Source organism: Myotis lucifugus, unplaced genomic scaffold (genome assembly GCF_000147115.1).
Source record: "Myotis lucifugus unplaced genomic scaffold, Myoluc2.0 scaffold_23, whole genome shotgun sequence".
NCBI classification, from domain to species: Eukaryota; Metazoa; Chordata; class Mammalia; order Chiroptera; family Vespertilionidae; genus Myotis; species Myotis lucifugus.
The window spans coordinates 5,706,499-5,720,701 of record NW_005871071.1 but is presented as its reverse complement, the minus strand read 5'-3'; the positions used below and the strand labels follow the sequence as shown (position 1 = coordinate 5,720,701).

The window sequence follows — 14,203 nt, the reverse complement described above, 5'->3', positions numbered from 1 at the left end:
TTGGTTAAGATGAGGTCACACTAGATCAGGGTTGGCCCTAAACCCACTGACTGTTGTGCATCTGGGAGGGAGATCTGGAGATACAGAGACACAGAGCAGACACCCAGGGAAATGTCATGTGAAGAAAGAGGCAGAGACTGGAACCAAGGGTAACTGGGAGTCCCCAGAAGCCAGGACAGGGCAAGGAACCTGATCTGGGACTTCTAGACTCCAGAACTGTACGAGAATTCATTTCAGTGGTTTCAAGCTACCCAGCTGGTGGTACGATGTATTAGTTAGCCCTAGCAAACTAAGACAATTATAGACATTTTTGTGCCCCTTTAAACTCTGTACCCTAGAAGGATGCCTAACTAGCCCCATCTGGCCCTGCCCAGGGGGCTTCCTTGTGGGGGATGGGAGGGGGTGCATCAGAGCAGCAGGAATTCACTATAACCTAAGAATCAGAAATTAGATAAATATAAATATGAAAAAGAAAACCTAAGACTCAACGTTAATAAAATCAACTCGCTTTGGGAAAAGTCAATTTCTTAAATAGAGACTTGTCTTTAAAAAACATTTTATTACAATTAAAATTACAGAAAAGCAAATCAATTCATTTCAATCAAAATAACTCATGTTTACATCATATTTATAAGACAAACTGTACAATAAAATATATAAATGTTTTCACATTTTGCACTTCAGTCATCATCTTCTTCCTCCTCATCACTGATCACGTACTTCTTATGCTTCTTATTTGCTTTATCATCATCTTCTGCTTTTCTCTTTCCAGAAGGTTCACCTTCCTAAACAGACAAAAACATTTTCAATCTAAACGTCAACAGAGACTATTTCTAGAAAGGTTTATCAAAGTAGCTCTGAGATGAATGACTCTATGAAAACTCAAAATCAAATAACTATTTTAAAAAGAACATTCACCAGATGAATAAAAACGGTGGTCAGGGTCGTAACCGGTTTCCAAATCTACAAGTGCTAGAAGGCATTCAAAACAACTACACCGAGTAATTACACGTAAACTGTGAAAACACAGACAGCGGAGGACTGGCTATGCCCCTGCCTTTCCATTGCTTTCATGTTTCCTCATGGCTCTTTCCCTTTCCCAGTTTCTCCTCCTACCCATTTTTCTACCTTTGCAGTAATTTGGGTTTTCTAAAGTTTTTGCTGCTTACAAAAATAAGGGAGGGTAAGGAGCTGTATTCTTCTCCTCTTCTCTAACTTTTACCCTGTTGGGGAAGGGAAGGGAGCACTTTCTGTTCTGTGTTATCCACTCTACCTGCTATTTACTATTATACAGTGATGGCGAACCTATGACACGCGTGTCAGAGGTGACATGCGAACTCATTTTTTTGGTTGATTTTTCTTTGTTAAATGGCATTTAAATATATAAAATAAATATCAAAAATCTAAATCTTTGTTTTACTATGGTTGCAAATATCAAAAAATTTCTATATGTGACACGGCACCAGAGTTAAGTTAGGATTTTTCAAAACGCTGACACGCCGAGCTCAAAAGGTTCGCCATCACTGCTATAATACAACAACTTTACAAGGCAGCAAGCATGAGTCCCACTGAACAGATGAGGAAACTGACCCCGAAATGTGAAATGACTTGCTCCAGGCCTTATAAGTGGTAAAGGGTAGCCCCAAGATTCAGTAATCCAGTTCATTCTAATCTAGACTCATGCCCTTTGCCCCACGTATCAAGGAATGCTCTGAGAGGTGGTAACGGTAGTTCTCTGGTATGGGACATTAGGACTGTAAACTCCTCTGCATCTCACAGGCATACCCAGGCTCATGGTATTAAGGAGGAGTTTCACCTACAAATATTGGAGAGGGACCTAGATCAGGTATGACCCCTTCCTGACGCTCTCCCATTATAACCCACAGCCAGGACTTAAACTAGAATAATATGAGGAGACAGTTGCAGGAGTTGGGAGGTTCAGGCAGAAGTAAAATCTGTTGTCAGGAAAGAGGAAGGAAAGGACGACTTAACAGAGTATTTGGGTGAGGAAGGTGGAGGGCAGTTCCTAAACAGACAGCTAAGAGGCACTCACAGAGTTATAGACTTGTAATTGCCCAGCCTCGAAGAAGGCTACTTGATGGATCACAAGTTAAAATATCCTTTCTGAGAATATGAGGAATAAAGAGAAATCCCACAGCACTTCTCAATTTTTACTCACAGTCTCTGCTTGCCAAGAAATAAAATAGCATCTGCTCAAATGAGGATCCCCATTTGCCAAGAGTTCAACACACTGTAAACATATCATTAGGATGTTTCCTACATAATTTGTTTTATATATGCTAGAGTGATTTAACAATTTCTGTCCAGTTATCTTCCATAGGATGCCACTTCCAACAGTGATTGAGAAATATTAAATGTTGTGATTAACAAATAATGCCAAGAATGAAATTCTGCTTCACATAAGAGCTTACAGAAGCTCAGTTAACAGAAGGCCCAAATGATCAAAATACATTAAAATCATGGATAACAGGAACATATGGTATTTCCTGGGTGACAGAACAATCTTTTGAATAACCCTCCCACTGGAAATAACAATGATGGAAAAGTATAAACAAATCAATGAGATGGCAAGAAAATAAAGCATAATCAGAAGCCAAAGATGAAGTGAAAGCAGGAACCCACAGAGGTAAGTAGAGCGCTAATGCTGTCCTCCTTGAAGACATTTACCAAGCTCTGTGAACTTGAGTTGCTATGCCTTGCAGGGTGCTGAGGACTAGAGACAAAGGCCAAGTGGAGCAGACTAACAGCAGGCCCCAAAGCACTACATCTTTAGTGTAATGTGAACCAGAAACAAGCCCAGGCCCATTTCTTTGAGGCAGGGGTCAGCAAACTTTTTGGGAAGAGGCCAAATAATAACTGTCTTGGCCTTTGTAAAACATATGGTTTCTGCTGCAACTACTCAACTCTGCCACTGTAACAGGAAAACATCTACAAATGACACACAAATAAGCATGGGTAGGTTCCAATCAACCAGCCATATTAGGTAAGTGGATGTAATTTCCCAGCCCCTGACTTAATGAATGAAAGGAAGAAAGTTTTCTAATCTCAAGCATCAAAATGAATTAGCATGGTATTAAAAAGAATTCTAGGAAAATTCAGAAATCATTCTTTCAGGTCTTCTAAAAAGATCTTATTTCCAGAATATAATTTAAAGTGGGCCCAGGTAGCTGCTATCCAAGGCACTTGGCAGAGGAAAATATAAATCAATTCTGGAGGAATCCATCAATCTAGGCCTTTAAATTTCTTAGTTCCTGTACCTTTTAATATGTTTTTTTTTTAAGAGAGAGGGGAAGGGAGAGAGATAGAAAGATAGAAATATCAATGAGAGCATCAATCAGCTGCCTCCTGCACGCCCCGCACTGGGGATCGAGCCCACAACCCAGACATGTGCCCTGACCAGGAAACAAACCAGCGACCTCCTGGTTCCTGTGTGGATGCTCAACCACTGAGCAACACCAGCTGGCCAGTACCTGTACTCTTATAATTTGAAAAGGATACTGTTAAGAATATAAGTTTAAGTCCTGGCCAGTGTAGCTCAGTTGGTTGGAGCATCATCCCATACCCCGAAAGGTCATGGGTTCAATTTCTGGTCAGGGCGTGTGCAGGAGAGAGCCAATCGATGTTTCTCTCTCTTTGCCCCCACTTCCTCTCACTCTAAGAATCAATGAGCATGTCCTTGGTGAGGATTAAAAAACAAATAAACAAATAAAGGTTATATTAAAAAAAAAAAAAGAATATAAAATGTATTGTTACTCAATATTATTTCAAGCAGTATTTCATTTAAACAAAAAGAAATCAGTTTTTCTACCATCAGAATTATTTCCATAACTTAAAAAAAATATATTGAAAAGAAAAAGGGAAAAATAAATACACCCTCTGATATCTCCCCACACTGAATGATTTCTAGTTCTCTAGTCGAGCTCTAGTATCTCAGGGCCATGTGTCTTCTCCCAGGCCTTTCCATCCACCAGGTATGCCACCCTGACCAGTATGCCCTACAAGCGAACACTTCCCTTAACACCCAGTGAAAGGTCTCCTCTGAGCAGCCTTCCAACATCCATCCAAACAGGTGTCAGGCCCTCCCCGGGGACATCCTTGTCCTGTGATTGCACTGGTCTCACGGAGCTTCAGTGAAGTGTGGGGACATCTGCATGCTCCTGGGCTGTGAGCTTGTCTTCATTCCAGGAGCTGACTTGTAGGCACAGAGGAAACCCCTAAAATTGAAGAAATTTGGTTTTACCTCATCACTGGTGAGTTTCTTTGCTTTGAGTAATCTTTGGGCCTTATCTTCTTCTGATCCTTCATCGCTGTCTGACGAATAGATCCTGGCTCGTTCCTCTGAAAGCAAAGGAATAAGGTGTATGAGTGATTTTCAAAGACAGCTATCTATTCATTCCTGGACTTTTCTTCTGATGAGTATCTTTAATTCCTTCTGCACATTTTCCCAGAGGAAGCAAATAATTTAAAATGTTCTGATTTCAAGATAGATGTAAGTTTAGATATGTTGTAATGAAGCACTTACCGTTTCAAAATACAAGAATGGTTCACATGACCACTTTCAATATTAAAGAGGCTGTGTGCTAGGTGACTAACGAAACAGACACCACTACTGTTCCAAATAAGCTATAAAGCCCAAGTCATTCTTTCATGGAGGGTAATTAAATAATTCCAAAATGAGCTTTGAAGATAGAAGAGGTGGTTTCCTGCTCCTGTAAAGATCTTTTGTTGCCAGGTAGACATTTTGAAAGGAGGTGTAGATGAGAGGTAATCTCTGATGTCCCAGCACAGGTGGACCTCGGCTGGGATACAGCAGCCTGCTTCAGACCAACCCTCTCGCCTCAGAACCCAAAGCCTTCCCCTTCACCCCACTCCCTACCTATCTGACTACTGGATAGAACCGAACGCTAATGAGCCGGTCTGATAGGTTTTAAATCTCTGGAATGGCGGAACAACCAGAACAACCAGTGGCTATGACACACACCGTGGCAGCCAACCAGCCTGATCCAGGCCCCGATCGGCCTCCAACAGCTCAATCGGGGGCAGGGCCGACCAGCCAGTCTCCCGCATCCCTTCCCCCCTGCAGGGCCAGCTGGACCCCACCCATGCATGAATTTGTGCACAGGGCCTCTAGTATTATATAATTCTCTCCCTAAAAGCAACCTCAATTTTTTGTGTTTATTTTGGTTTTATGTTGTTATTTCCACAACTGATCTTTTCTGTGGGAAATTAGCATTAACAAAAAAATAAAAGGTCCCTGTACTACAGTTCAGAACTAAATCACAGGTAGGAAGGAGCAAAGCGCACCAGAACAAACACAATCACTGCAAGGAAAGGAGGGGTTTTATAGGACAGTCATAGAAGGGGAGATCTAGCTGTTCTTAAAATGTATCACTCAACAGGGACGGATGAGGATGCGTGGTCACCCACGGTACCTCTTACATTGCACAGTCACTCCCGAAGCTCTAACAGCTAATTTGGAGAATTAAAGCCTCATTTTATAGATGTGGTACCCACTATTCAGACATGAAGTCACTTGCTCAAAGCTGAGAAGTAATACAAACAAGAACAGTCGTTTTAGGCAATATTTATTTAGTACTTGTGATGTGCCAGGCACTGGGTGAAGTACTTTATATGTAGCATATCCTTCAATTCTCAAAACAACCTCGTGGTGTAAGTACTATTATTAATAGGTTGTTTTTTTCATAATTAGGTAACAGGAGGGAGGTATTATAACTTCCCAGAAGTCATCCAACTAAAAAGTGGCAGAACGAGATTACAGCAAGCAGGATCCGGAGTCCAGGCCAAGTCTCTGACCTTCAGGTTCAGTCTGCTCTTCAGCAGGTCCTGTTCCTACGGCTGTGGGGACACCTGCGTGCAGTGTTGTGATGGGGGCAGATGCCTCCGGAGCCAAGTGACCCGGTTCAAGAACTCTTCACTTACCAACTATGTTCTGAGGATCAAACAGGGTGCATGTAAAGGGGTTGGGTGTTTGCCTGGGATTCAGCAGGTGCAGAATAGGTGTTGACCATTTTAAATTACTGGTATTTGTGAAAGAAGAAAATATGCAAAAAAGAACTTTGAAAGGAATCACTATGAATTTCCTGAAAAATTTAACTTCTTCATTCCCACTTAGTAATTTAAAGAAAGATGAGGCTTGGCCGCTGTGTCTCAGTGGTTGAGTGTCAACCTATGAACCAGGAGGTCAGGGTTCGATTCCCAGTCAAGGCACATGCCTGGGTTGTGGGCTCGAACCCCAGTGGGGGATGTGCAGGAGACAGCCGATCAATGATTCTCTCTCATTGGTGTTTCTATCTCTCTCCCCCTCTCCCTTTCTCTCTGAAGTCAATGAAAATATATTAAAAAAATAAAAAGTTGAGAAAAGTTCCAAATAGAATTGGCAAACTTTCAAACCAGAAAAGCAGAAGCTGAGGGAACAAAAGTCTGCAAGTGGGAGCCACAGCAGTTTCTACTCTGTCATGCTCACCTGAAAGAATTCTGCACTGAGTATTTCATTAAACCTTGAAGTATATCAACCAGTGGTCGGCAAACTGCGGCTCGGCAAGCCGCAGCTCGAGAGCCACATGCGGCTCTTCGACCCCTTGAGTGTGGCTCTTCCACAAAATACCGACTTCTGCACATGGGCCACGAAGTTTCAATCGCAGTGTACGTGCGCACCCACACGTGGTATTTTGTGGAAGAGCCACACTCAAGGGGCCAAAGAGCCGCATGTGGCTCGCGAGCAGCGGTTTGCCGACCACGGATATCAACCCTTAAAAATAAAATGTCCAGTGAGTGGATATTCAGAGCATGCCCAATGCAAAGATAAATTTCTGAACCCTGAAATGAAGTTTCTGCACAAACTCACCTCGAATGCCCCCTTTGTATCGGTTCTTAATGGCAGCCAAGCTGATGGACTCCTCGCCTTCCTCTTCCTCATCGTATCGATCAGGTTCTAGGTAACTAGCACTCAGGCCCCGCTGGTGCTGCTTCTCTCGCATCCGGCGCTGCTGAGACTCCCTACGAATAGAAGCCCTTAAACGTTCTTCTTCTTTCTGTAAAGAAGCAAATAAACCACTGAACTTAAAAAAATGAGCTAGTTTAGTGGCCACTTGAAACTACCTTTATAATAAAGAACATGAAATGCCTCGCTCAGGATAACACCTGTTCCCTATGTCTTCACAGTACAGATCTCTCCAAGCCACACCTGTTACCTCACACAGCGATCTCCTGTTCAGTTCTAAGGCGTGAAGGCCACACCAGGGTGAAGAGGCAGACGGCCCCTCACACCGTCCGTCCGATCAGAACTGGCACAGGCACAGCCTTGGGAGCCTCCATGTCCCCTGTGCTGCCAGTCAGAGCCCAGAGAGCAGCGACCAGCTGAGCCATGTCATCATGCCCAGCGATGCCTGAGGGAGGCCGTTTCTGTTCCCAAGAGACAGACACCTGACTGGCCCAGGCTCCACCAAAGCACCACAGAGCCCAGATATTCCTGTCTGGGCCCCTCAGCTCCCGACGACAGGGTGAGAACGTGCAGGCAGGGGAGGGTCCATGAGCCCCAAAGTAGAGCCTTCATCCCCTTCATCTGCCTGGCATCCCACATGTTGGGGTTCATAAGCAGAGGCAGGTATGAGAGGTCAGGGATGGTCTGGCATTTCTCTGAATTCCTCATTTAACTGTTCTGTATTATTGCATACAACTCTAATTCTGTTGCTAGACTTTCAATATAGCAAATTGTTTCATTAAGTAGAATGTGGTTGTACTGTCAGCAGGCCCTGGCCCATTGCTCAGTGGTTAGAGCGTTGGCCTGCAGACAGAAGTGTCCTGGATTCAATCCCCGGCCACGGGCTTGTACTTCGGTTGTGAGTTCAATCCCTGGCCCCAGTCAGCCATTGTCTGGCAAATGCTCAGGACATGAATCCAGGGGGCACATGTGGGAGGCAACCAGTTGATGTGTCTCTCACATTGATGTTTCTCTGTCCCTCTCTTTCTCTCTCCCCCCACTCCTTCCCTTTCACTCTCTCAAAAAATCAATGGAAAAAATATCCTCAGGTGAGGATTAACAACAAAACAAATCCAAAAAAACAACAATCACTGTCAGCAAGACGAGGATTAAGAACAAGCTAGCTGGGTTCCTTGTGCATGTCCAGGGAAGCTGGGGACATAGAGGAGGGCTTGGGGGACTGATTTCTCAAAGCCATCCAGAAGGGTCTCTGCAGGTCCCTCCAGCTCCCTTGATGAGAAAAGGTGGGGAAATGGAGCAAGAAGTCAGACTTCAAAGCCAATGCCCCTGCACTCCACTGGGTTAGGCACTGTTACTGAATCTGGTTTAGTTAACTGCCTCCATGAACAAAATACAAGGAGTAAAAAGCTGAGACTCAGGGCCACACCTTCAGCAGAGCCTGACCGTGAGATACTAAGAAAGACGCTGAGGCAACCAGAGCCTCAGTGTGCCCTGCTGCAGAGGAATGAAATCCCATGAAGCAGGCAGGGCAATGGCTGGGACCTAGTAGGGGTCAGGGGAGACTGCACCACGGCCTCCAGCTTCTCAAACCAAGTGCTGCGCAAAGGCCCATGGTGTCAATACAAACACCCACTACCCACCGTTGAATCTGTGCCTAAGTGACAACTATGTCAGCTTTGAAAACCTATCAGGTGGAATGTTACAAATGGCCCTTAAAAAACCACATCTACTCTGCCCAATTCTCCTTTAGGCACTTTCTGTCCTTTTATTCTGTTTTAGACTAAATCTCTAACACTTCCACAGATTTTTGTCAAGGACTCTAAACCAGGCACAGATGATTTAAACATGCTTGAAAGTGTCTGCAGAAGTTCAGATCCTTTCAGACACCAGGTCTGTTTTATGATTGCCATTCACCCACTGTTTGGTAAATGCCTAAGCCACGAATCCAGCTCCCTGCTCATGCCAGCTGGAAGGAACAGAGGTGGGTCAACAAGAGGTGATTAATAAACTTTTTGGGAAATGCTATTTTCAATATATCAAAAATCCCAGAATAAGCTTAGCAAACATACCTTAATCATCTCCGTGCGCTGGCACTCGGGATCTCGACCAGCCATCGGTAAGATTCTGATCTTCTGTGTCTTTGAACATCTATCCGCAAGTGACAGGGTCATCTTTCTGTGCGTGGCACTGTCTGTAGAGTGAGGTCTGCAGGAAATAAGCAAAAATGCCTCAATATTTACCATATACATTTGTGAGCCAGTCATACCAACATCACAAAAACAAAAGGCCAGCGACCATTTCTCAGTCCCTAGAAAAAATAGGCAGGGACACTAAACTGGATATAGTGGGTGGCAGATTTTTATCTTTCTTCATTCAACAGCTCACTGAAATCTTATGAGCAAAGTAAAAATTGAAAAGCTGGGATAAAAAGGCTTTACAAAGACTGACTCCTCCCCCTCCCCCCAGCAGTGTGTGCACAGGCCCAAGCAGCACTGAATACTAAGTGCCAGGCATGGTGGTTGTGTTTTACATGTTGTATGAATTCACCATCGCAGCTGCTCTATGAGAAATTATTACATTTTATATATTAGAAAACTGAAGCTAAGCAAGATTGAGAAAGTTGCATAAGGTCACACAAGTGGAAACAGGACTCAAATACAAGTTTATCTAATTCCAAAGCCTATACTCTTGACCATTCCAATTCTCAAAAAGCTAAGTCATAACCAAGATTATTGTGCCTTGCCCTAGCCCAGTGGTCGGCAAACTGCGGCTTGCGAGCCACATGCAGCTCTTTGGCCCCTTGAGTGTTGCCATGAAGTTTCAATTGCACTGTACGTGCGCGCCCACACGTGGTATTTTGTGGAAGAGCCACACTCAAGGGGCCGCAGTTTGCCGACCACTGCCCTAGCCAGTTTGGCTCAGTGGATCGAGTGTCAGCCTGCGGACTGAAGGGTCCCAGGTTTGATTCCAGAAAAGGGCACATGCCAGGGTTGTGTGCTCGATCCCCAGTAGGGGGCGTGCAGGAGGCAGCCGAACAATGATTCTCTCTCATCATTGATGTTTCTCTCTCTCTCCTTCTCTCTTCTTCTCTGAAATCAATAAAAAAATATATATATTTTTAAAAAGATTATTGTGCCCTTTAAACATAAGCATTACCCAAGGAGGATGATCTGCTTAAAATCAAGGAAACAAAAAGGAAATATTTCGTTGTAGTGTCTACAGTCTAGAGAAGGGGAAAGCCCTCAGCAGCTGACCTCAGTGTTCTGGGCTGCTCGGGGGAAACATCCCTGAAGTGGCATTGGGTGCATCAGCCGAAGGAACAGGATGTCCCAGCCTTCACACCCACCAATGCATCGCCTTTCCTGACTGCATGCACACTAACAACCTCTACTCATCAGTCTCCCAGATCCATTTACTAAAAAGAAGAGACACAATGACTAGTAAGCATTGTAGGCCTCTTGGCAGTTATAGTAACCACTTGAACTAAAAAGCTGGCATTCTGGTTTACATAACAGTCTCTTGTAAGTTTGGTTAGCATGACCGGGTTCCCTGTGAAACAGCAACTGTTGGTGCACTAGACAAAACAGCCTTAGAACCCAGAGAGCTGACAACCAGATCTTGCTCTCTGAAAAACTCCACTGTGAGATTATGTCCATTGGCATTTGAACAATGTCTATATTTCACTGCTTTACTGTAACAAATAGTCCATTGATAAGAATAGTTACCTGAACGTGAGTTTGGTTTTAAAGACGGCTTGTCCCTGCAGACCAGTACCTTGTCTTATAAAAAGATGGTTGTGATCGCCTTGCAGTGGAGCTTTGTAAACATCAAACACCTCATTGCCCAGGTGCAGAGACATGCTGAAAAGAAGGAACCCTTCACATGTTAAAAGCCATACAGCTTTCATCCTACCATTTTACTTCCCTTAAAATGTGATTCAACTGCTGCTTTCTCTCCTTACACAGAACCCAGAAGAAAAGAGTAAAGCTAGGACATGAAAACAACCTACCTCAAAGTAAAACAGGCTGTGACATTTACTCAGCCTCTACTACCTTCCCAGTGAAAGGTCGTTTTTCTAAGCAAGCAGGTGCAATGGGGGGGTGGGAGGAGCTGCTGTGCCTTTTCCAAACTACTTTGCTATACCCAAAGAGGAGGATCACATTTTTGGCCACCAGCTTGTATGACCCTCAACTACCTACCTCTATTCAATGCCAGGGACTAAGCAATGGAAATCCTATATAATAAAAGGCTAATATGCAAATCGACTGAACGGCAGAACAACTGGGTCGCTATGATGTGCACTGACCACCAGGAGGCAGAAGCTCAATGCAGGAGCTGCCCCCTGGTGGTCAGTGCGCTCCCACAAGGGGAGCGCCGCTCAGCCAGAAGCCGGGCTCATGGCTGGTGAATGCAGCAGCGGTGGTGGGAGCCTCTCCCACCTCCGAGGCAGCGCTAAGGATGTCCGACTGCCGGCTTAGGCCCGCTCCCCCGAGGGCTCCCGGGCTGCGAGAGGGTGCAGCCCAGGCTGAGGGACCCTACCCCAAGTGCACCAATTTCGTGCACCGGGCCTCTACTTCTCTAATAAGAGGTGGCCCACAAATAGGTCTTATTCCAAAACTTGGTTTCTCCTGGCCACACTCTGGGTATTTCAATACTCTTCGGGCATTTGCGCTCACCTTCCATCTGTCCACTTGACTATCCGAGCGTTGCTTTCTTTAATTTCATTTCCTTCTTCATCCCGTCGTATCCTCCATCGTATAGTATTTTCTACCTGTTTTAAAATACAAGTGCCTTAGAACACTGTCGTTTATGCTTTTTTCCTCAAGAAACACATAACTGTAGAGTAAGCATGCATAGCTAGTGATATAAAACATTAAAGCCCTCTTCTTTTTTTTTTTAATAACCTACAGATGTTGAATAAATTAACAACAAAATATGCTTAAGTGGATTTCTGCATTCCTAGTGCTGGAGTCACCATGGGAACCGAGTGCCTGAGCGTCTGAGCAGACGCTAAAGCCGTGGTAGCCCTGGGAGGTGTGAAGACACAGTAAGAGCTACCAGGACAGGAGATAAGGCTTGAAGCCATGTGAGGCAGCAATTTAGAACTGGAAATCCCTACATAAAGCAGGATCTCTTACAGGCTAAAACCCTATAAATGTGGGACCAAAGCATTACACCTACTGGCCTAGGGAGATAAGGAGGCTCCCTGCTTATGGTTAAGAAAAAGGAAGCACCCTATGAAAATTAAAACCCCAGCATTGAGCAGATTTAGAGTCTAACTTTATCTTAACTACCTGAAGGGGGAATACCAGGCAGTTCTGAAAAACATTCAAGAGTTTCCTAAAATGAAAACCACTGTTAGTGCAATTAAAAACCCAGCAGGACTCCTGGGAAAATGCAATACACTATGCACCCTGGGAACCCACTACAGTGACGGTGAAGACTTAGAAAAGGGTACACTCCAGGATAAAGAGAATGTGAGATAAGACGGCAGCAAGGAGAAGCCAACACTGAAAACTGACAGCTCTACGCCCACACATGCTTGCCTAGGCCTATTCCCCTCCATCAACCCTAAAGCAGCTGCTCCTGTTTCCACTCAGAATTCCTGGGTCTCCATTCTGTTAGGTGTGACTATCTTTGCAACTGGCTTCTAGCAGTTCCCTTCTAGATTTCGCCCTTTCCTTCTGTGTTCCTCATTAAATAAATAAGCAACCATGAGGCCGGCTGATTAAAGAACTCAAATAATATGCATGAATTATATATGATGCCATTCTGAAATTTATTTCAAAATAGTCAGGGTACGATGGGGCGGGAATATAGATGTAACAAGACTGTCCAACTTGACAAGCACTGAAGTGAGCAATGGGTACATGAGAGTTTTAATACGGTTTTCACTAGATCTGTGTACATTTAAAATTTTCTTAATAAAGGAAACAAAATAATGTCACTATTCCTTCCCTCTCATATAAAATCAGCCACCTGTAAATATGCAAACACATCATTAACTGAGAAGCTATTCTGAGAAATGCTTTTATTATATAAGGTGATTCAAATAATAACAATAAGTGCCTCTAAGAACGGTCAGCCTAGTCTCAAGAATATCACTCAGGAAACAAAGGGTCCAGGGTTATTTTCCACCACATGCTGAGGTTTTAAAAGACAGTAGTCTGTTATACACCAACATTTTGTACTCTAAGCACCAAGGTTTTAGAGAAAATACTTATTTCTAAGCTTTGGTGCTTATACTAGGGTCTGGTATACATGACCTGAAAATATAATAGATATATTGATGCATTCACTGATGCATCATGATATAAAGACAAAAATGCAAAAATCAATAAAAAGTAAACAAGTAAGGAACTACCACATTAATTTATATAAATGATGAGAAAAATGAAAAGCAGTAGAACAATGCCAGAGGCACTAAAACAAGAATGAAAAACAGATATACATGTTCCAAGGAAAAATATTAACAGATGGGCTATTGGGAGTTGGGAAGAGGCAAGAAAAAGGACAGCAAAGAACAAAAAACGTTCTAAGCACTATAGTTAAGCACTATAACTATTAATTATGTGACCTAGAACAAGTTATTGGTCCCTGTTTACCTCCATTTTCTTATTTGATTTGCATTTCCATTGATGGAGGAGTGATTTCCATTAAGCTTTGGAAGCCCATGCATGTTGGATAGAAACTATTTTATATCAAAGTTCCTTAGATACTTGTGAATCTATCAGACTTGAAGGGATGGAATTGTTCTAAAAATTCAGCCCCTTATTCTAAGGCAGTAGTTCTCAACCTTCCTAATGCCACGACCCTTTAATACAGTTCTTCATGTTTTGGTGACCCCAACCATAAAATTATTTTTGTTGCTACTTCATAACTGTAATTTTTTTTTTTTGCGTAGTTAGCAGGATCATAACTGTAATTTTGCTACTGTTATGAATCGTAATGTAAATATCTGATATGCAGGATGTATTTTTATTGTTACAAATTGAACATAATTAAAGCATAGTGATTAATCACAAAAACAATATGTAATTATATATGTGTTTTCTGATGGTCTTTTTGAAAACCCCTGTGAAAGGGTCGTTGGACGGCCAAAGGGGTCGCAACTCACAGGTCGGATGCAGAGTTCTAAGGGGTTTCTTAACAATCTCCGTCCGTGCACGCCGCTCACGTAAGAGTATTTACAGGAACCCTTCCAGGTTAAAGCGTATCAAC

General features: G+C 43.4%; 1 protein-coding gene across 3 annotated transcripts in view; it reads right to left on the bottom strand.

Annotated features, from left to right (window-relative positions):
* Positions 1–539: 539 nt before the first annotated feature.
* LEO1 (LEO1 homolog, Paf1/RNA polymerase II complex component) overlaps positions 540–14,203 on the bottom strand; it is a 25,800-nt gene continuing 12,136 nt past the window's right edge. For 2 of the 3 annotated variants that reach the window (XM_023751636.1, XM_006085950.3), the window contains exons 7-12: positions 11,659–11,753; positions 10,708–10,842; positions 9,052–9,187; positions 6,887–7,073; positions 4,262–4,359; positions 540–785 (exon numbers count right to left, since the gene is read on the bottom strand). In XM_023751636.1, coding sequence (XP_023607404.1) covers positions 681–785; positions 4,262–4,359; positions 6,887–7,073; positions 9,052–9,187; positions 10,708–10,842; positions 11,659–11,753 — 756 coding nt within the window. In that variant the 3' untranslated portion in view covers positions 540–680. The remainder of the gene's footprint in view (positions 786–4,261; positions 4,360–6,886; positions 7,074–9,051; positions 9,188–10,707; positions 10,843–11,658; positions 11,754–14,203) is intronic. The other variant, XM_023751637.1, reaches the window with a different exon arrangement.